Genomic DNA, 22,817 nt, shown 5'->3' with positions numbered 1-22,817 from the left:
TTGTTGTGACTCACGGATCTTTCAAAGAGCCACCTCGCAGTTACGTGCGTCCTCTACATGCAGCGCTGTCTGCCAGCCATGCAGCAACAGCACCACCTAAGCGGCCAGCAGCCGCTAGATTTGGACTCAGTTATAATTTGACTGTTAAAGTGTACACACGTCTTACTCTGTTTACTTGATCTATGACTTTCATGTATTGCGTCTTCCTTGAAATACATTTGTTCAACTTGAAGTTATAACAGATTTTATTTGACAAAACAAGAATAGATTCTCTGCTTGTTTTGCCAATCTAGAAGTTTTGTCTACAAACAGAAATAACGAAATTATATAATTTGCGAGTAACATTCATAAATAACATAAATAAATAATGACTGCTGTGGTGGAAGTAAGGCAGAATGGCATATTGTTAATTTAAAGGACATACTAAAGGTTACATAAGCTAATGACAAGATGGGGATTGGCAGCCACTGAGGGACACCAACGATGTGCTAGTGCTGCTGCATGAGTGAATGGTATCGAAGCAGTGCAATGCAGACTTGAGAGGATTGTATAACTGTGTTAAATGATGGAGAAGGGACCATCAATGAACACTTGTCAACAGTAATGTTCAGTTAGCATTTTGTTTCATGTTTCAAGTTTGTTTCATGTACAAGTAATAATCTGTTGCTTATACCATAACTACTTTCACGCTCACTGTAAGTAGGGCAAAGAGCACTTACAACTTTGTAAAAAATTATAAGTTTGCAATTTTATAATGTTTCGTTATTCAATTACAACCTAATTTCTCCTTTAGTGATTCATCTACAATATATTACTGTACTCAGTTTAGCAGCTGTCAGGTTGATCATTTTGGCAAGGGCTACTATTCCCCACTCCCGGTACCAATGTATGTGGGTAGGAAGTCATCCTACAATGTATGTACAGCACTTTTCATTTCAAAAATACATTCTATGTTATATTAAAAAATCAGTTAACAATATAAAAATAGGCGATAATGAGAAATCATGAAAATTTAGCAACAGAACATACCAGGAAATGACTGGGTATTTCCTTTCCTACAGACAAAAGCCTGCTGTTATTATATCAGACAGGAAACTGAATGAAGTTCTTATGTATCTAGGAAAATTTAATTTACACCCACATTAAAGTTAACTCAATCTTTGCTACTAAGAACGTGGTACATAAAGCAATAGCAAAACCTACCTTCAAAGGGAGGAGTTTTCATGTAGGAAACCAGGCACTGCAAATGCAGCAAGTGTCCACAGTAAACACGTTCAACATGTTTATCTGCCATTTCATCGACCTCGACTTCCTGTAACAAAATGCAGCTTCAAAGACTACCAGTATTTTGTTGGTATATGACTGACTGATAATACACCAGGGAGAAGTTAAAAAATCCTGAAAAAGTAATGTGACAGGCCCAGATAAGAGGTAGAACAACTGTAACTAATATATTATTTGTACCAAAAATTTTCATTCTTTCTTTTTGTAAATTTTGCCAGAAAATGAAGGAATAACAATACTGGTTTTGGCAATACAAACCAATAAGGGCACTGTGGACTGATAATACAATACAATTAATTTAAAACAGGCACAACAGAAAGACTGCTATACATTTGAGTTTTCAGCCAGAAGGCCTTATTCTAAAGTAGAAAGCACACACACATTCAATGAAGTACAAATCACACACCACACATGAACACTGTCTCTGGCCATTAAGACCTCAGCAGCCAAAGACAGTGGCTATATGTGTGTGCATTTTGCTTGTGTGAATGTGTGTACATTTTCTACTTTAGAGGAAGGGCTTTTGGCTGAAAGCTTGAATGTATAGCGGTCCTTTTTGTTGTACCTTTCTGTGAAACATCATCTCCTCTACATGGTGAGTAGCAATCTATCCCTTTTTGTAATACAGTCATTATTACATGCTGAATTATCCATACAATGAATTTCTGTTGACCTAGGGAGCAAATCTTCACAAACCACAATTAACACACAGTTTGTCCTGGGGAGAATCCGTACAAAAAGTACTCAATTTTTTCCTAAATTCCCACTTGAGTTTATCTGGTTATGCTGATTCGAAGCTCTGAGATTCATAAGCATGTCTAGGCCAAAACTCTTGTGAGCATAGTTCCACCAATGTTTTGCGTTCTTAACATGTAACATCCAAGTACAACGGGTGAGGTTGCCACAGCCCCTACCGACAAGTGCGAGCTTCTGAAAGCTGATACTCTAGACCAACTGAAAGAATATTGAGAGTAGTGGACAGAGGGTACTCAAGCATAGGCTTCAGGCAAGGGGGCACACACAGTCACCTCTGCTACATGACATTTGGTGAAGTAGATACCAACAATGACAATCAAAATGGAAAGGCTTCAAATACTTTTTATTTAGTGATGATTAATTACAGAACTGTTGGATCTTAATATATGTTAGTAGATACTGAAGGATTCTTAGACAGAACAGAAAGACTGGTTTCAAAAATAAAGAAAAGGTACTCCATGGAAATCATTCATATCAACACACCACAGTGGTGGTTGGTTGGATGATGCACAGTGCAAGTAGAAGTGCACCACATGATGCTCCAGAGAAGAGTGTTGTTCTACCACATCTGTCTATAGGACACACTCTGGTGTGCATATGGAACATTTAGCATTTATTTTCACATTAGTTTAGGTGTGGTGAGGTCACTTAGCCACTACAGTGTTCATTATGGGTGGCATTAAACAATTACAAAAAATATTACATTAAGAAATGAAAACAATAGTTTTCCTGAGTATATAAATTCTACTAGGGAGAGACAGAAGCAGAAACATTGCTCTGATGTAGCGATTATCCTGGTGTTGTCAGCTACCACGATAGGCAATGGCTGGAGAGTGAGTCAAAGGACACAAATAGAGAACAAACTTGCAACACTGCAAAGTATTCTCCATCTCTCTCCGAGCCAAGCGCACATCAGGCTGCTGCCTTCTTACATGTAAATCATTACAACACACAAATCATTACAATACACTCACATTCTGATGAAGAGGTAGAAGATCTCTATGAACAGTTACAGAAAGACAATATTATGAAAAGGATTGATTGCTATTCACTATATAGTGGAGATGTTGAGTCATAGACATGCACAACAAAAAGACTGCTAAACAAGTCTATGTGGTTCTGAGTAGACAAGACAGATTGCTGATGTAACTACTTAGATTTGAAGATGATTCACAGTGATCGAACCATGTAATATAATTAAAAATGTGCAACTGAGATGGAACAACAAATGAGAATTATCTTTATTATCTAACCACTTGCTCAATCTCTTATGGCATTTATGTATAGTACATAAAGGAACTGTAAAGCTTGTAACAGTCCTGAATCACTTTCAAATTACAAATGATCACAGATTTGTAAGATGAGGAGTAAAAACAGATTCAATGTTAGAAACAAACAGGCTCATCAGGCAAGAAGTCGGAAGTGTAGACTATGACTGCTCTGTTGGGGACCAGAGCCCTCCAGCATTAACAGTGCTGGACCACAGGTGGTCTACGCCAAAAGTTGGAGCGCTACAATGGTGAACACTGACACTGCAGTTCTGAGCACACACCTCACTGACAGGCGGAAGCAGCATCGCTCCAAGAAGGTGCAATTAGCGCGGACCTACTTGCTTCCACAGGACGACGTGCTTGAAAATATGTCTCACCATACCCTGGTGCCTCAACACTATTTAGGCTGGCGCATGGCTATGGCTATTCAGGCCTCCACAGTGAGCTCTCTTAGCTTTACACCAACCACTGATTCTGTGACCTGTAATCTGATGCCAGTCTACCTGCCTGGAATCTTTGCCTTCGACACTTCGTGGAACCACCCACAGTTGTCCCCGGGGTCTTTGATATTTTGGTATGACATTATGTCTTGTAATTAAAGACACTAAGTTGCTCATTAATCATACTTTGACTCAACTAATTGTGATTCAGTTTTCCCTGGATGACCGACCACCGGACTTAAGCATTTCACTAACTTCACAGACACAGACTTATTGTTGGGTAATTATGCTCCAAAGGAGGATAACTGAAGGTTTATGTTTGTTTCAATAAACTCCCTTTTCATTGTCTACCTGAGCTTTAGTTTCTCTGCATTTGAAATTGGCATGGGTTACTGTAACTGTCCTCGCAGAAGCAGAAATCTATTGCTTCTTGGAACAGCTCAATCATGAGGTCGAACCTCATGCTTTGCTTCATGGATGCTTAAACTCCTGTTTGTTGGAATACTTTGATTTCCAAGAGCATGTGGCAGCCACCTGTTCCAAGTTTTTTAGCTGCCACTGGAAATGGAAAATTGAAATGAGCATTTGGCGTCATTGGCCGGAAGGCCCCTTGCAGGGCAGGTCTGGTCGCTGTGGTGCAGGTCTTATACATTCAACGCCATATTGAGCGATCTGCGTGCTGGATGGGGATGAAATGATGATGAAGACAACACAACACCCAGTCCCTGAGTGGAGAAAATTCCCCGGCCCAGCCTGGAATTGAACCCGGGCCCGCAGGACGGCAATCCGTCACACTGACCACTCAGTTATCGGGGCGGACAGCTGCCTCTAACAAAACAGCAGTTGTACTGGGAGTGGACGGCCCACTTATGAGGTCTTTCTAGGGACTGCAGTTTCCAATGTTCTAATCCTCAGTGCAAACAGTCTTATGTGGTTAGGGAAATTATCCTGGTCCACTCTACAGATAAAGGACTCCACAATGACCTCTTAAAGCTCAATGACCCATCTTTAGCTACATGTCTTCCCCTCATCCAGGCATTTAAACAGTACATCTGGTCCTCAGTAGCTCTGCAGGACTCACTGCAAGTGCCTGCCACCCACCAAACTCTCCAGATCACCTCCTGGGTGGACAGCACATGCAGCAATTACCTTCATGCGGTAAGTGTTTTGAAATATGTCAGAAGCAGCAGTGCTACTTTCATAGGACAGAGTGGACAGACTGTGGGAAGAAAGGACACAACACTGAAGTATGCCGGTCGTCCATAAAGATAGGATGTTGATTGTGGACTCCAGGGATTGTGATTTGGGCAACACTGACTGGATCTATGGTCCAGATGTTCTCCATGTCCAGGCCTCCCTTCTATCTCCAATAGGTTATTAACACTGGAAGTGGCAATCAAGCCATTCTAGTTGTTTTTCAAATTAATACTGGATCTTCCACCACTTCTGTCGATTGAAGCTGCATTGCCATCTGGGCTCCCCTACACTACAACCTTTTTCTATTGCTTATTTGCAGCTCCTCTTGGACAAAGCCTCCAAAAGCATCCTGATGATCAACACTCCATTTGGTCCTTGTCTTTTTCAGTATAACAACATGCTCTTAGGCACTGCCACAACACCAGCCATATTCTATTGCTGTTTGGAACACCTCACACGGGATATTCCAGGGATAGTAAATTATTTGGAATATATCTTTGTCACTGGTAAAAATGAACAGGATCTAGTAATCAATTTGGACTACTTGTTCAGTGTTCTCCAGTGGGCTGATTGGAAGTGCAATATGGAAAAAGGCTGTTTCTTCATGCTGCAAATAGATTATCTGAGACATGTTTTCAGTGCGTAAGTCATACGCATCACCCTGCATCATGTCAATGCTGTACAAAACCTACCGGCTGGGGCCCTCAGAGACGCCAAACAACTCAAATCCATGTTAGGTCAACTGAATCATTACAGAAAATCTGTTCCTCTCAGACAGCAGCTACAGCCAAACCACTACATCAGCTTCTTCACAAGAATGTTGAGAGGCAATGGTCTTTCATCTGCATAAGTCTTTTCGAGACATTACACAGGCTCTACTCCGCTCAATGTGCCTCATGGCATATGGCCTGTCCAAGCCCCTGATAGTGATCACAGATGCATCCGACTACAGCTTGGGAGCCATTCTTTCTCACAAAGTCAACAGAGCTGAAGTCCCAGTTGTGTTTGTTTCCAGGATATTAATGAAGGCACAGTGAAATTACAGACAAATAAAAAAGAAAGGCTTAGCTACCATTTTTGCCTTGAAGAAATTCTTGATTATGTTATGGACAGTGATTTATCCTGTTAATGGATCATTAGCCTTATTACCACTGTTCAACATTCATTCTAATATTTCGACTAGGAGCACCCGATGCCTGCAGATATGGTCATTGTCCCTGTCAGGGTTTCACTACGACATCCCTTATTAGTGCACAGTGCAACATGTCAACATGGATATCTTATAACGTCTACCAGTGGGACAAGACCCCAAGATTGATGGGGCTGCTGAAGTCAGCTTTCATGCTGACACAGAGCCTGAGGCAGTGGTGGCCAGCTTACCCATGGATACTGCAGTCATTGCTTGACAATTGCCAGAGGACCCAGTCCTCCATGATGAGGCAGTGGTGGCCAGCTTACCCATGGATACTACAGTCATCACCTGACAGCTGCCAGAGGACCCAGTCCTCCATGAAGTCATGCAATTTGTGAAGAATGTTTGGCTAGCAAATCCAAAACCCTTGAACATCTGGACGCTGGGGCCTATTGCTACCTGCAACGTGAACTGTCTGCTCTCAAAGGCATTCTCTGGTTCCAAGCAGATAAACGACATGCCAGAGTGCTCAATCTGCAAGCACTCCAACACTGCATCTGGCCAGTACTTCAGGAAGGTCATTAGGATACGGTCCTCACCAAACAGATAGCCCGCCAACATGTCTTCTGGAGGGCACTGATATAGACCACATGGTTACAGTGTACACGACACACCAAAGCAGGCAGGCAGCACCAGCCTCTCAGTATTTTTCTTGGCCTGACGTAACATCCTTGTGGTCTCGTACTTATCCTAATTTCGCAGGGCCTTTCTGGGTTACTAGTCATTGATCATAAGATGCAGCAGCAGTTTTCCAAAAGTTTCATGAATGCACCCAATGTCATCAACAAAGACCATCCAGGATTTATCTTGCATCTTCTCAACTGGAGGGCTTCCAGAAACAACTGTGATGGATAACAGCCCTCAGTTCATGTCAGCAGAATTTTGCAGTTTTTGTGCGGGAAATGGGCATAGTTTTGGTATGTAAAGCACTGTTCCACCCCATTTTCAATGACTAGCAAGGATGTTCACTCACACTTTTAAGATTGAACTGGCGAAGTTGCACCATCTCGAAGCAACTCAGTTTACTTCTTGCCTCCCATTGCTCCTCTCCACAGGATGGATACAGCCTGGCTGAAAAACTCCATGGTTGGCAGTATCTGTCATCCAGCCCACCACCTTCCCATTCCCCACCAGCATTCACACAGTTATCAATGCCCAGGAGTGATGACTATGACCTCTAGCGGTCTCACTTGCAGGGCTTGCTGGCCACAGGACCTGGCATCACAGCCTTCCGGCAGGCCATGCGTCCACTTCCATTGATGTTGACAACGGCCTCCTGGGTTCTCAGCTTCCCCAGGACACCAGCAGTGGTACTACCACCTTCTGAGACACCGAGATGTGTCACCATCTCTTTTCTAATGTGGGAATGCTATGATGGGGCTCATAGACCTACAGCATAATAGCATTGTGCCACATGTGGCATGTGCCCAATGACCCACAGACTACAATGATGAACATAACCATGACATTCTGAGTGCACACCTCGCCAACAGGCGGCAGCATAATTGCTCCAAGAAGGCACAGTTGGTGCGGACCTACTTGCATCCACAGGGTCTTGTGCTCAAAAATAGATCTCGTCGTAGCCTGGTGCCTTAACATTAGGCCGCTGCATGGCTGCAGCTAGTCAGTTTTCCATGGACGAGCTCTCTGGGCTTTAAGCCGAGCATTGTCACGCAATGAGGAAACTGATATGTCAATGGGTGCGAGGGACAGGCATGATGTATTCTCTGCAAATATGATGTGTTACAATTGAGGGTGAACAGGACATCTGCAGAAGCAGTGCCTCCAGCCTCAGTGGAATAGCTGTGATACGTCTCATTGACAGCATTATAGGAAAGGTAGTAGGGGTGGACACAGAAGAAGCAAGCAGCCGTTAAACGCAAGCAACAATTACGTATGCACAGGCTGAATGTGCAATAATGGGTATAGTGAAGGGAAGGAAGTAAAAGTTATCATACACAGGGGTGCATATGTCAGTAGCCAGTAGGGACCTAGTGCGTCGGAAGCGATGGAACCCACCACACTACAAATTGCATAGGGTGACGGACAACAACATAAGGTCACTGAGACCAATGGAAATATATTTTTCGTTGGAGGCAGACGGATCTAGGCAGTGCATGGAGGTAGTGCCTCATGTAAGTGAGAACTACAGCATGATGATAGGATTGGACGTCTTGCATCAAAATCACACTATAATTTATCTTTGGCAACAAGTAGTGGAACTTAGTGGGAAGACTTTCTTGCCACAGAAATCCCTCAACCAATTTAGATCTGTCTCCATTGTAGTGGGCAATTCAATTAAACAGTGTACAAATACATTAAGGCTTAATTTGCTTGATTGTGAGCCAAGTGGCAGTGGGAAGTCGTTTTGGGTGAGTGTGGAGCCAAACTTACCAGTCAATGTTGTTGTTGTTGTTGACACTGGTTTGATGCAGCTCTCCTTGCTACTCTATCCTGTGCAAGCTTCTTCATCTCCGAATAACTACTGAAACTTACATCTTTCTGAATCTGTTAAGTGTATTCATGCCTTGGTCTCCCTCTACAATTTTTATCCTCCACGCTTCCCTCCAGTACAAAACTGATGATCCCTTGATGCCTCAGACCATGTCCTACCAACTGATCACTTCTCCTAGTCAAGTTGTGTCACAAATTCCTCTTCTCCCCAATAATATTCAATATCTCCCCTTTAGTTACACAATCTACCCATCTAATCTTCAACATTCTCTACCCATCTAATCTTCAACATTCTTCTGTAGCACCACATTTCGAAAGCTTCTATTCTCTTCTAGTCTAAACTAGTTATCGCGCATGTTTCACTTCCATACATGGCTACATCCATACAAATACTTTCAGAAAAGACTTCCTGACACTTAAATCTATACTCAATGTTAACAAATTTCTCTTCTTCAGAAATGCTTTCCTTGCCATTGCCAGTCTACATTTTATATCCTCTCTACTTCGACCATCATCAGTTATTTTGTTCCCCAAACAGCAAAACTCATCTACTACTTTAAGTGTGTCATTTCATAATCTAATTCCCTCAGCAACACCTGATGTAATTCGGCTACATTCCATTATCCTCATTTTGCTTTTGTTGATGTTCATCTTATATCCTCCTTTCAAGACACTGACCATTCTATTCAACTGCTCTTCCAGGTCCTTTGCTGTCTCTGACAGAATTACAATGTCTTTGGCAAACCTCAAAGTTCTTATTTCTTCTCCATGGATTTTAATTCCTACTCTAAATTTTTCTTTTGTTTCCTTTCTTGCTTGCTCACTATACAGATTGAATGGAACTACTGGAAGAAGACGATGTATTAGATTCAGCAAGTTGTTTGATTAAAAGAAATATCATATGCATATGGAAGAATAACAGTGGGAGGGTAGTACCCATCAATGTTGGCAATTTTAGCACTGAAGAAGTAAAGTTGACCAAGAGGAAGTTGATAGTGAGATGGGACATTCCAGAGGAGGAGGAATGCTGCACATCAGATGTAAGCTATAAACAGCTACAGGATGCTGCTAAGACTGCATCACATAAGGATGTGGCGTATCCAAAGGCATTAGAGCAAACACTGATGGATCTGCTATTGGTGTAATTTGAAGATTTGTTTTTTCGTCGAGGTCTATTGCCTGTGACAACTGTTACGTAATACAGAATTTCAAAAGGGAATGAAGTACCGTTATATCACAAATCATTCGTATTTGCAACCAATTCTGGAGGAACTTATTAACCAGCAGTTGGCCAGTGGCTTAATAGAAGAGAGTGACGGACCATGGGAAGTAGGAATTGTGATTGTGCTGAGAAAGTTTATGAACAAGAAATACAGATTTTGCTGCGATTACCATCATCCTCATGTGAGGGTCAGTCAAATGAAAACTGAACACCAACCACAATGGGACCATGGAACGGTTCCATTCAAAAGTAGTCACCACACATGTTAAGACATTTACCCCTCTGGGAGCTGAGATGATCAATTTCTGTTTTGCAGAATGCCGACAACCGCTGACGGATCCAGAACTGCACCCACTCTTGTACTTTCTCGTCCGCCTGAAACTGACGTCCATGCCTGTCCTCCTTGAGGTCACCAAAGATGTGAAAATCACAAAGTGAAATGTTCAGTCTGTACAGAGGATTTTGTAATGCTTCCCAAACAAATTGCTAAAATGTAGCCTTCCATCCGACTGGCAGTGAGGGGGCGGCTGTTATCGTGCAACAGGATGATTTTGTCTGACAGCATTTCTGGGCGTTTTGGCTTTATGGTGCAGTGCAGTTTGTGCAAAGTGTATTCACAGGGCCACACACTGATAGTAGTTCCATGTTTGAGGAACTCTATGAGCAGAGGAAGCATCCTGTCATAAGGTAACACCCGTCCCCACACTGCAAATCAGACAAAGGCTATGCAACAGCAATTTGGTTGGGAAACATTGCAACATACTCTGTGCAGCCTGGATCTTTCACCATTTGATTTTCACATTTTAGGTGACCTTTCACATTTTAGGTGACCTGAGGAAAGACATGCGTGGACATCAGTCTCACTCGAATAAGGAAGTTCAAGAAAACATGCACTTCAGGATTCGTCAGTGGCCACTGCGTTCTGGAAAGCAGGGCTTGATCATGCCATCTTCTAGTGGGATGAATATCTTAACACATGTAGTGATTACTTTTGAATGGACCCACTCCAATGTCCTGTTGCGGTGGGTGTTTGGTTTTCATTTAACTGCCTCTTATAGTAAGATGCATACCCCATATGTAGGGCACAGACACCATTGAAAACTTGGGGCAGGGCCAGTATTTTTCTACCATAGTTTAAGAAGTGGATACCATCAGTTGGAGGTGGTTCCAGAGGACCAACCAAAGACAGTTTTTTCGTTATCCTGGGGCCATTATCAGTATCAAAGGATGCCGTTTGGGCTGAAGGATGCTCCTGTGATGTTTCAGCATTTGTTGGTTGGAGTGTTGAAGGGGTTGAAGCCTTGCCAGTGTCTAGTTTACTTGGGCAACATATTGGTGTTCTAAAGGAACATGGAATAACACAGACAATATTTAAGAGAAGTATTTAATAGGTTGTGGGCTGCACATCTGATTATGAGTATGGAGAAGTGGCTTTTGTGTTGGAGAAAGTAAGTTACATAGGGCATGTGATTAGCAAAGATGGGACGAAGGTGAATAAAGAATGAAAGTTGTTCTTGGGATCCTCAATTTATTGTAGGAAGTCCATAAGGGGATTCGTTAACATAGCACAACCATTCATGCAACTATTGGAAAAGGGTGCAAAATTTGTGTGAACAGAGGAATGTCAGTGGGTGTTTGAAGCCCTGAAGAGAGTTTTGATGACAAGTCAAGTGTTGATGTTCCCAGATTTCCAGTGGGAGTTTATATTGTCCTGTGAGGCATCTTATCATGCTCTCGGCAGTGTTCTGAGTCAAGCGATCAACTGCGAGGAACACCCCATGGCTTCTGCACAAGACAACTTAACAGAACCAAGAAAACTATTCAACCACAGAGAGAGAAATGGTTATCCTCATGCATGGAGTGTCATATTTTCGATGTTACGTTTATGGGAAGAACTTTCAAGTAGTGACCCATCATGATACTTTGAAAAGGTTATTAGGGTTGAAGAGCTCATCCAGCAGACTAATGAGATAGGTGTTAAGACTCAATGAGCTTGACTACGAAGTGCAAGTACTGCGTCACAGCCCTGCTGAACACCAAGTGGCACAGAATGCTAACATTTGCTGCAAATAATACAGGATCCACCCACAGTTCAGCATATATGACGGTCTGTTGTGCAAAGTAACAGAGTTACAGCCAAAAGCAATGGCCCTGGCAAAGATGAAAGAAGATGTTCTAAAGGAAACACATGATCATGTGCTGCTCAGTCATGAAAGATGCAGAGCAACGAGCTGAAGGGTAATGGAGAAATACTAGTGGAAAGGAAGAAAAGGAGATGTGGATCAGTATTTGAGGAATTTTGCACAGCATGCAGATGCGAGTTGTAAGCAAGTACCGTTACAGAGACTGCCAGAAGCTTCAAAACCATTTGAGATGATGTGGTGGATGTGGTAGTACCGTTTAACCAGATCCTGGCAGGGAATTGTTGTTTTGCTGATGAAGAGTTGTCATTTCTCATTGTATGTTGAGATGATACCTACGCCGAACAAGCAAGTAATTACAATTGAACAGGCACTGGTCAATAGGCGGATTCTGGAGTACCAGACTCGATGATTACAGAGCAGGATACGAACTTAATGTCAGACTTGATGAACAAATTTCATCATTTGTTACATTTGAAGAAATTGATAACTAGTCCACCTCACCTTCAGTTGAATGGAAGAGGGGAATGGGTACATCGGATGACCAGGAGGATGCTGAGTTACTATGTGAACTCTCACCACAAAGATTGGGACACATGTCTTTCATTTGTAGTGTGTATGTATAATTCGAAGCTCCACACCAGTACAGGGTTGGGAGAAAAATTCCATCAGCATCTGATATGATTAAGGCAAAATGATGTGGAGTCAGTCCATGAGCTTGCGAGAACAATGAGAGATTCTTCCTCTTAAGCCAACAAAAGATATTTGTGTAAAAACATTGTTTATATAGTACTTAAATGGATAACTGCACACTGTGGTCTGGTGCACATACAGATGGGGTGAAAGAAGTGTGAGCACAGAAAATCATCAAGGCACAAGGAGGATTGAGCATCTCCACCTGCTATGGTGGGCTTAGTTATAATTTGGCGTCATGGCTTGGAGGTGTCACGGAAGGCATGGAGAAATGGATGCTGCTGATAAAATGACACTACCTGGAAACAGTTGAAGAAAGTTTAACGCAAATGTCATTCTGTTCTAATAGTCAAGTCTGTTCTGTTCTAAGACTCTGTTTGGAGGTGGTGTTCTGATTTAAGAATTAATAAGAGATCTGTTCGTCTAACATTATAATGGTTACACCAGAGAAGAAAAATACAGAAGAGTTATTCATAAAATTGTTACATCATTTCATTTCATAGCTTGAATCATTTGAAACCATGCCTTCTTGGCTCAGTGCAGATACAGGGCACAAATGCTATATTCCACTGCAGTACAGAGTGGGGCAGTGGGAGGTGATGCCTAGCCTTTACACACAAAAAGACAAGATGACATTTGTGATAAGGTTCCAAGGTCCTTGTCAGGTAATAGAAGCCACATATTCACTCAATGTTCTCCTGCAGCAGTCGATGAAGTCGACAACAATGAATGTTGGACATCTACAACTGTTCAGAGGCATTTTGCAGTCAACCCCAGGGATAGTTACAGTGGAACCAGAAGAAAAGCAAAAAGGATGAATTGGAGAAGTACACAGGAAAGTGTAAATAAACCATGCAAGAAGTGTCATATGCACTGAAGTCACAGAAGTAGCAGATGTATTTTATTTTGATTATAGATGGTTATTTATGATATTGTGTGCAGGGTACCGGGAGTAGTATTTTAAGGGTGAAAGTATGAATTGTGTGTCAGACTAAGGGTTCTTTAGGTGTACTTGGGGCAGAGTGGGGATACTGTCGACCCAACATATGGACTGAGGAGTTCTGTTTGCCAGATAAGAGGATGTGATGATTACTAGTCAGAAATAGATACTGACTTTAGTGTTTAATGCATGAGAGTTCTGGAATGAAATAAGGAGACTGGAGGACATGTTCAATGGTTTGTGATGGGTAGCCAAGAACAAGGGAGTACTTGGGGAAGTTTCAGGGGAGTACAAGAAATTGTGCAAGACATATGAGCAGTTGCAAGGGCAGATGCAGCAATTTGTGGAGGTGATGCCACGTTCATTACTACAGCAGAAGAAAGGTTGGATAGACACCAGGGGAACGATTTTGTTTGGAGTAGCAGGCTCTGGGTACATAAGAGAACTGAACAGGATAATGGAGGTAGTGAAGGAGCTGGCCAAGGATAATAAGCCAGTGGTGAAGTGGCATACCACACACATTGCAAGCTTGGAGAATGGAGTGTTAAACAATATACATATGCTCCAGAACCAATAAGTTAAAAATAAAGTGTTTAATTTGACAACCGCTTCTTCCTTGGCCTCACTAGCCTGCCATCCAGCCTCATGCCCTAGCGAATCAGCCTTCTGACAATGCAGCTGCCCCACACCACCCACAAGATTGACTATAATATATCTACATCTACATCTACATTGATACTCCGCAAGCCACCCAACGGTGTGTGGCGGAGGGCACTTTACGTGCCACTGTCATTACCTCCCTTTCCTGTTCCAGTCGCGTATGGTTCGCGGGAAGAACGACTGTCTGAAAGCCTCCGTGCGCGCTCTAATCTCTCTAATTTTACATTCGTGATCTCCTCGGGAAGTATAAGTAGGGGGAAGCAATATATTCGATACCTCATCCAGAAACGCACCCTCTCGAAACCTGGCGAGCAAGCTACACCGCGATGCAGAGCGCCTCTCTTGCAGAGTCTGCCACTTGAGTTTATTAAACATCTCCGTAACGCTATCACGGTTACCAAATAACCCAGTGACGAAACGCGCCGCTCTTCTTTGGATCTTCTCTATCTCCTCCGTCAACCCGACCTGGTACGGATCCCACACTGATGAGCAATACTCAAGTATAGGTCGAACGAGTGTTTTGTAAGCCACCTCCTTTGTTGATGGACTACATTTTCTAAGCACTCTCCCAATGAATCTCAACCTGGTACCCGCCTTACCAACAATTAGTTTTATATGATCATTCCACTTCAAATCGTTCCGTACGCATACTCCCAGATATTTTACGGTACTGCAGGGAGAAAAGAAAATCCCAAATGGAACAAATCAGCTATTACAAAAAGCAATATTTCCAAGTGAAGAATAAAGGGAATGCGGTACATTTATGCTGAAATATTTGTACATTTCTTCAATAAGGTGAGAGATGACACAATGAAAATTTTGCAAAGGAACGAACAGAAAAAAAAGAAAATAATAATAATAATAATAAAAGAACAGATGATGCATATGAAGTCATATGAGGTGTGAAGAAAGGGTAGATCCCTGCTCAGGACAGTGTTTCAGTAGAAATGATTAAAGCTGCAAGCAAAATAAAGGGAATTTATGAAATTGTTTGGACAATTCACACAAAACAATACTGTAATTATTCTCCTTCACAAGAAAGGCTACAAAAAAGCTGTAGATATTAACTAAAATCACTACCAACAACAGAGAGAGAGAGAGAGAGGGGGGGGGGGGGGGGGGGGGGGGGGGGCAGGAATCAGGCAGAAGAACAAGCTGGCTTTAGAATTTGACATAGCAAAATGGACCACTCGCAAATTATGAATGAAACCACAGAATGGAGCAATGAGTATAAATTACCACTTTGGGATTTATAGATTGTGAGAAAGCTTGTGACTCAGTTTTAACCAAATCTACACTGACAGCCAGTGGTGATTTGTGCAAAATTTTACCAATGTGCTACAATATTACAAAAATAAACAGACTGTGTTCCACTACAGCATCATGCTGGCACGACTTAATATTGCTGCAATATTAGCTTAACCTAATGTACTAAGATCAAGTACTTTGTTTACATGTTTATGATTTCTGCCTTTTTTTTAAACACATTAATATGTCTTAGATCTTTCACTCCCCCTGAACTCTTTTCAAACACTTCCATACTAAATGTCTTTATAACTTGCCCTCTTTTTTTTTTCCTTCCCCCCCCCCCCCCCCCCTGCCCACCACCACCACCACCAATAGCCTTTTGACTTACAAGGGTAGTAATCATAAGTATAGTGAATATACTAATATTATGTATATGAACTGAAGTAAAATGCTGCTCAAATATCCCTCACACTCTATGCGTATATCTTTAAGAAAATATTTTACCCTTTCCTATGGCCTACTCAGGAAAAATATTCAAGGAATTTGAAAAGGGCATCTACCTGCTTCTAGTTGCATACTTTGAGCCAAATCAGTGAGCCCTGTCTCACATCCTCCTGTTGTTAAGATTTAAATTTTGAGTGGATCCACCAAACACACTAACTCTCACTTTCTGCTCCAAAGAATTTACTGGAAAAAGGCCTTTTTAGCAGATCATCTACAGAAAACACTTTCATGCTAATTTCCCGTGTACTCACTTTTTTTTATCACCACCCAATATAGCACTCATAGTACAGGAAGCAGAAGGGATGAAGTCACATTAGAGTACGCACAGTCGAAAACAGACAGCTGCATCCCTTCTCTGAGTTGACCATAGCGCAGTTGACCACTTTTCAGCACTCATCATTGGTTTTCAGTTATTGTGGAGAGAGCACTATAAAACATTTTCTGTCTTGTTTTATTTGCTTACCAGCACACATTTGAAGTGAACTGGTGTACTTTTAATGTGATTTCCAGCTTGCATTCGAAGAGAAATGATGAATTTTTAAGGTGATTTCTGGTTCACATTTGAAGAGAAATGGCATAATTTAAATATGACATTTACAAAGTGCTGTAATATGTTAGCACGTGATCACCGGCCGCCACTGGTGACAGCCTTTTAGAAACAAAATATTGATTGAAAATCTGTAGAGCTTCCATTAGAGTTAGTCAACATGGTTACAAATTCAAAACTGGAAGAAAAGTCAGACAAATAGATTCCACATCACTAAAACTATTTTGATCACTTGAAAAGTGTGTTTTCAGTTAAGTTGGAATATGAAAAAGAAATATGAGTTAAACAAATATATCTAATATTGACAATAATATTTTAACTAAATTATAATTACAAAAAATGATTACAAGAGCTACTGAAATCCACCACGGAGTGCTTAATAAACTGTAAATATAGATTTTCTAGTTAGAATTATGCAAGGTCCGTCAGTTCAGAAACAATTTTATGATGTATGTGTTTTAACATGACTGCAATCACATAACTCAAATGAATGTTGTATGACAGTGGGAATCAGTGAAGTTCGGTGGCAGGAGGAACAAGACTACTGGTCAGGTGACTACAGGGTTATAAACACAAAATCAAATAAGGGTAATGCAGGAGTAGGTTTAATAATGAATAGGAAAATAGGAATGCGGGTAAGCTACTACAAACAGCATAGTGAATGCATTATTGTGGCCCAGATAGATACGAAGCCCACACCCACTACAGTAGTACAAGTTTATATGCCAACTAGCTCTGCAGATGACGAAGAAATTGAAGAAATGTATGATGAAATAAAAGAAATTATTCAGATAGTGAAGGGAGATGAAAATTTAATAGTCATGGGTGACTGGAATTCGAGTGTAGGAAAAGGGAGAGAAGGAAATGTAGTAGGTGAATATGGATTGGGGCTAAGAAATGAAAGAGGAAGCCGCCTGGTAGAATTATGCACAGAGCATAAGTTAATCATAGCTAAAACTTGGTTTAAGAATCATGAAAGAAGGTTGTATACATGGAAGAATCCTGGAGATACTAAAAGGTATCAGATAGATTATATAATGGTAACACAGAGATTTAGGAACCAGATTTTAAATTGTAAGACATTTCCAGGGGCAGATGTGGACTCTGACCACAATCTATTGGTTATGACCTGTAGATTAAAACTGAAGAAACTGAAGAAACTGCTAAAAGGTGGGAATTTAAGGAGATGGGACCTGGATAAACTGAAAGAACCAGAGGTTCTACAGAGTTTCAGGGAGAGCATAAGGGAACAATTGACAGGAATGGGGGAATGAAATACAGTAGAAGAAGAATGGGTAGCTTTGAGGGATGAAGTAGTGAAGGCAGCAGAGGATCAAGTAGGTAAAAAGACGAGGGCTAGTAGAAATCCTTGGGTAACACAAGAAATATTGAATTTAATTGATGAAAGGAGAAAATATAAAAATGCAATAAATGAAGCAGGCAAAAAGGAATACAAACGTCTCAAAAATGAGATCGACAGGAAGTGCAAAATGGCTAAGCAGGGATGGCTAGAGGACAAATGTAAGGATGTAGAGGCTTATCTCACTAGAGGTAAGATAGATACTGCCTACAGGAAAATTAAAGAGACCTTTGGAGACAAAAGAACCACTTGTATGAACATCAAGAGCTCAGATGGAAACCCAGTTCTAAGCAAAGAAGGGAAAGCAGAAAGGTGGAAGGAGTATATAGAGGATCTATACAAGGGCGATGTACTTGAGGACAATATTATGGAAATGGAAGAGGATGAAGATGAAATGGGAGATACGATACTGCGTGAAGAGTTTGACAGAGCACTGAAGGACCTGAGTCGAAACAAGGCCCCCAGACTAGACAACATTCCATTGGAACTACTGACGGCCTTGGGAGAGCCAGTCCTGACAAAACTCTACCATCTGGTGAGCAAGATGTATGAAACAGGCGAAATACCCTCAGACTTCAAGAAGAATATAATAATTCCAATCCCAAAGAAAGCAGGTGTTGACAGATGTGAAAATTACCGAACAATCAGTTTAATAAGCCACAGCTGCAAAATACTAACACGAATTCTTTACAGACGAATGGAAAAACTAGTAGAAGCCGACTTCGGGGAAGATCAGTTTGGATTTCGTAGGAATACTGGAACACGTGAGGCAATACTGACCTTACGACTTATCTTAGAAGAAAGATTAAAGAAAGGCAAACCTACGTTTCCAGCATTTGTAGACTTAGAGAAAGCTTTTGACAATGTTGACTGGAATACTCTCTTTCAAATTCTAAAGGTGGCAGGGGTAAAATACAGGGAGCGAAAGGCTATTTACAATTTGTACAGAAACCAGATAGCAGTTATAAGAGTCGAGGGGCATGAAAGAGAAGCAGTGGTTGGTAAGGGAGTAAGACAGGGTTGTAGCCTCTCCCCGATGTTATTCAATCTGTATATTGAGCAAGCAGTAAAGGAAACAAAAGAAAAATTCGGAGTAGGTATTAAAATCCATGGAGAAGAAATAAAAACTTGGAGGTTCGCCGATGACATTGTAATTCTGTCAGAGACAGCAAAGGCCTTGGAAGAGCAGTTGAACGGAATGGACAGGTCTTGAAAGGAGGATATAAGATGAACATCAACAAAAGCAAAAGGGGCGACGATAATGGAATGTAGTCGAATTAAGTCAGGTGATGCTGAGGGAATTAGATTAGGAAATGACACACTTAAAGTAGTAAAGGAGTTTTTCTATTTGGTGAGCAAAATAACTGATGATCGTCGAAGTAGAGAGGATATAAAATGTAGACTGGCAATGGCAACGAAAGCGTTTCTGAAGAAGAGAAATTTGTTAACATCGAGTATAGATTTAAGTGTCAGGAAGTCTTTTCTGAAAGTATTTGTATGGAGTGTAGCCATGTATGGAAGTGAAACATGGACGATAAATAGTTTGGACAAGAAGAGAATAGAAGCTTTCGAAATGTGGTGCTACAGAAGAATGCTGAAGATTAGATGGGTAGATCACATAACTAATGAGGAAGTATTGAATAGGACTGGGGAGAAGAGAAGTTTGTGGCACAACTTGACCAGAAGAAGGGATCGGCTGGTAGGACATGTTCTGAGGCATCAAGGGATCACCAATTTAGTATTGGAGGGCAGCGTGGAGGGTAAAAATCGTAGAGGGAGGCCAAGAAATGAATACACTAAGCAGATTCAAAAGGATGTAGGTTGCAGCAGGTACTGGGAGATGAAGCAGCTTGCACAGGATAGAGTAGCATGGAGAGCTGCATCAAACCATTCTCAGGACTGAAGACCACAACAACAACAACATGACTTCCTGATTATTGTAAGCCTTTAAATTGGATGCCACTTTGGTGGCTTGTAGATCAGTTTAACAGTTTATTTTGTAACAACAGAAAAATTCATCATAAATATTTACAAACTTCTGGCTCCTCACTACTGCCTAAATTTTCTTGTAGCTTTTCCATTCCTTGTTCAGTGGTCCCACTTACACACGCCTTCATTCTATCACTTTTGCCACTTCTTCTCTATCTTTTTTTCTTTCTTTCTTTGTCTTTTCACTCAATGTATCAGGATTTTTATTCCATACCACCTTTTCTGAATCTTATTATAATTACCTTTTTCCATAATGTAGTTTCACAGCAAATGATTTGATTTGCACTTTTTAGTGCTATCTTATGATTAGAATTCTTTCTCTTTCTGCCTGTATTCCTATCTTTTTAGCATGCTATGCAGTAACAGGAGAAAAACTTTGGCTTCTCCTTTGCTTTCTATTCTGCACAGATTTCACTCAGGATCTGTTTTACAGAAAAGCATCCTAATACCCTAAACACTCAAACTTGTGCCAATGTTTGACCATATTCAGTGTTAATCATAGATATGTGTTCAGCAACATTCATTTGTATTTTAACAAAACAGCAATTGCGTACAATGTTTTCTTGCTACTGTTTCGATCAGAGCTGAGAGTAAAAATGTCGGAATGTATCAGCATTTCTAGTCTTCACTGTCTTTGCTGGGGATGAATACCTATGTGGTTGTGTGTGAAAATGTGTGTACTCTTATTAGAAAAAGAGCAAAAGCTTGAAAACAAGTGGGAATAATATCGTCTCTTCTGCTTTTCTATGCTCCAATCATCAGTCACTACAGGTGAGTTTTGTCTTTCCCTTATTATATTTAGAATGTAATAATTGTTATTTGAATTTAGAAAGGTTGGTTCAGACTTGAAAATTCAAATTAATTTAAACTTCCACAATTTTCTTCTTCTAAAGGCTATACTCAAAATTGTATTTAGATATCTTCAGTACATTGCCACAGAATGATGAATAACAATTATTCAACAAGAACAATGCACATACAATAAAAGATTTTTTAATTGCACATCTGTACTATGAAATTAACTTGCTGTAGTACACTTGATACATTGGCCACCTCTTTTCATGTCAATTTTAAGATGTCAACAATTTTTGCAATTGATTTCTTTTTCTTCTCTGTGATCTTGTTCAGTTAATTAACAATAGACGTTTATATATGGTTCCTGTTTCATCAAATGCAACTGACACATAAGCTACAGAAATATTTCGAAATAATATGCAGGGTGTAGTGGCACCATCTAACGTCACTACTGACACAGAATAGCTGGCACGACATTACTATCGACCACTGTGGTATCACTACCCAGAGAGTGTAGGTAATCAGGCATGTCCTACAGTGGAACTCATGCCACAATCTGGCATATAAGTCAGCTCAGGGGTGATCTGAGTCAGCTGTAATGTGGTATGTGGAGTGCACAGAGAGGGTATAACAGGTTTGCTTCAGTGCTACTATCACAGAGTCTGTATCTCTTAGGCAGAACTTTCATATAGCATGGTTAACTTACTTGCCACCCTTATCAAATTTTTATAAAAATATGTTAATGTTACTTACTTGTGGTTCAAGAGGTAAGCACTGCCCACCACATATCTGGCATTTCTCTCCTGGTAGCTGATGGACCGTAGAGATAAGAAAGATGACAGCTTTCTGAAGTGAAGGTGAGGGAGAGAATGGAGGACCTTTTGACAGTTTTCGCAAAGGTGGCTCCACACATTGACGTACAATTTCCATTGCTTGCCCTCCCATGTATTTATGTAACACAGGGGGAAAATTACTTTGAACATCTTCAAAACTGAAAGAGATACAATGCTACAATCAATAGTAGTTCATAAAGAATAATGTTCTCCAAATTAAATCTAACAATTTATGGAAATTAAAACTATGTATTAAAACTAGAGATATATAACTGTTTCAATTATTAAAAAGTTACAATACCAGAGAAGGAAAGTTGCTACTCACCATATAGCAGAGATGCTGAGTCGCAAAAGGCACAATAAAAAGATTCACACAATCCTAGCTTTCAACCATTAAGGCCTTTGTCAGCAGTAGACACACACACACACACACACACACACACACACACACACACATATATATATAAAACCAAGAAGGCTTCCTCTAAGCGACCCATGAATAGGTTGGCGTACGAGGGGGCCATCCTGGTGGGCCTTCTTGGTTACCCAGGACTGACAACCCAAAGTTTGGTACAGATTTATTGATGACATCTTCATGATCTGGACTCACAATGAAGAAGAACTCCAGAATTTCCTCTCCAACCTCAACTCCTTTGGTTCCATCAGATTCACCTGGTCCTACTCCAAATCCCATGCCACTTTCCTTGACATTGACCTCCACCTGTCCAATGGCCAGCTTCACACGTCCGTCCACATCAAACCCACCAACAAGCAACAGTACCTCCATTATGACAGCTGCCACCCATTCCACATCAAACGGTCCCTTCCCTACAGCTTAGGTCTTCATGGCAAACGAATCTGCTCCTGTCCGGAATCCCTGAACCATTACACCAACAACCTGAAAACAGCTTTCGCATCCCGCAACTACCCTCCCGACCTGGTACAGAAGCAAATAACCAGAGCCACTTCCTCATCTCCTCAAACCCAGAACCTCCCACAGAACAACCCCAAAAGTGCCCCACTTGTGACAGGATACTTTCCGGGACTGGATCAGACTCTGAATGTGGCTCTCCAGCAGGGATACGACTTCCTCAAATCCTGCCCTGAAATGAGATCCATCCTTCATGAAATCCTCCCCACTCCACCAAGAGTGTCTTTCCGCCGTCCACCTAACCTTCGTAACCTCTTAGTTCATCCCTATGAAATCCCCAAACCACCTTCCCTACCCTCTGGCTCCTACCCTTGTAACCGCCCCCGCTGTAAAACCTGTCCCATGCACCCTCCCACCATC

The 22,817-nt window shown here is 41.2% G+C and overlaps 1 protein-coding gene across 2 annotated transcripts in view; it reads right to left on the bottom strand.

Annotated features, from left to right (window-relative positions):
- Positions 1-22,817, bottom strand: part of LOC124787968 — a 110,087-nt gene that overhangs the window by 4,520 nt on the left and 82,750 nt on the right. For both annotated transcript variants that reach the window (XM_047254973.1, XM_047254974.1), the window contains exons 5-6: positions 21,447-21,684; positions 1,204-1,312 (exon numbers count right to left, since the gene is read on the bottom strand). In XM_047254973.1, coding sequence (XP_047110929.1) covers positions 1,204-1,312; positions 21,447-21,684 — 347 coding nt within the window. The remainder of the gene's footprint in view (positions 1-1,203; positions 1,313-21,446; positions 21,685-22,817) is intronic.

The sequence above is a fragment of the Schistocerca piceifrons genome, chromosome 3, assembly GCF_021461385.2.
Source record: "Schistocerca piceifrons isolate TAMUIC-IGC-003096 chromosome 3, iqSchPice1.1, whole genome shotgun sequence".
Classification (NCBI taxonomy): Eukaryota; Metazoa; Arthropoda; class Insecta; order Orthoptera; family Acrididae; genus Schistocerca; species Schistocerca piceifrons.
The sequence above is the reverse complement of the archived record's forward strand: the minus strand, read 5'-3'. Positions and strand labels throughout refer to the sequence as shown.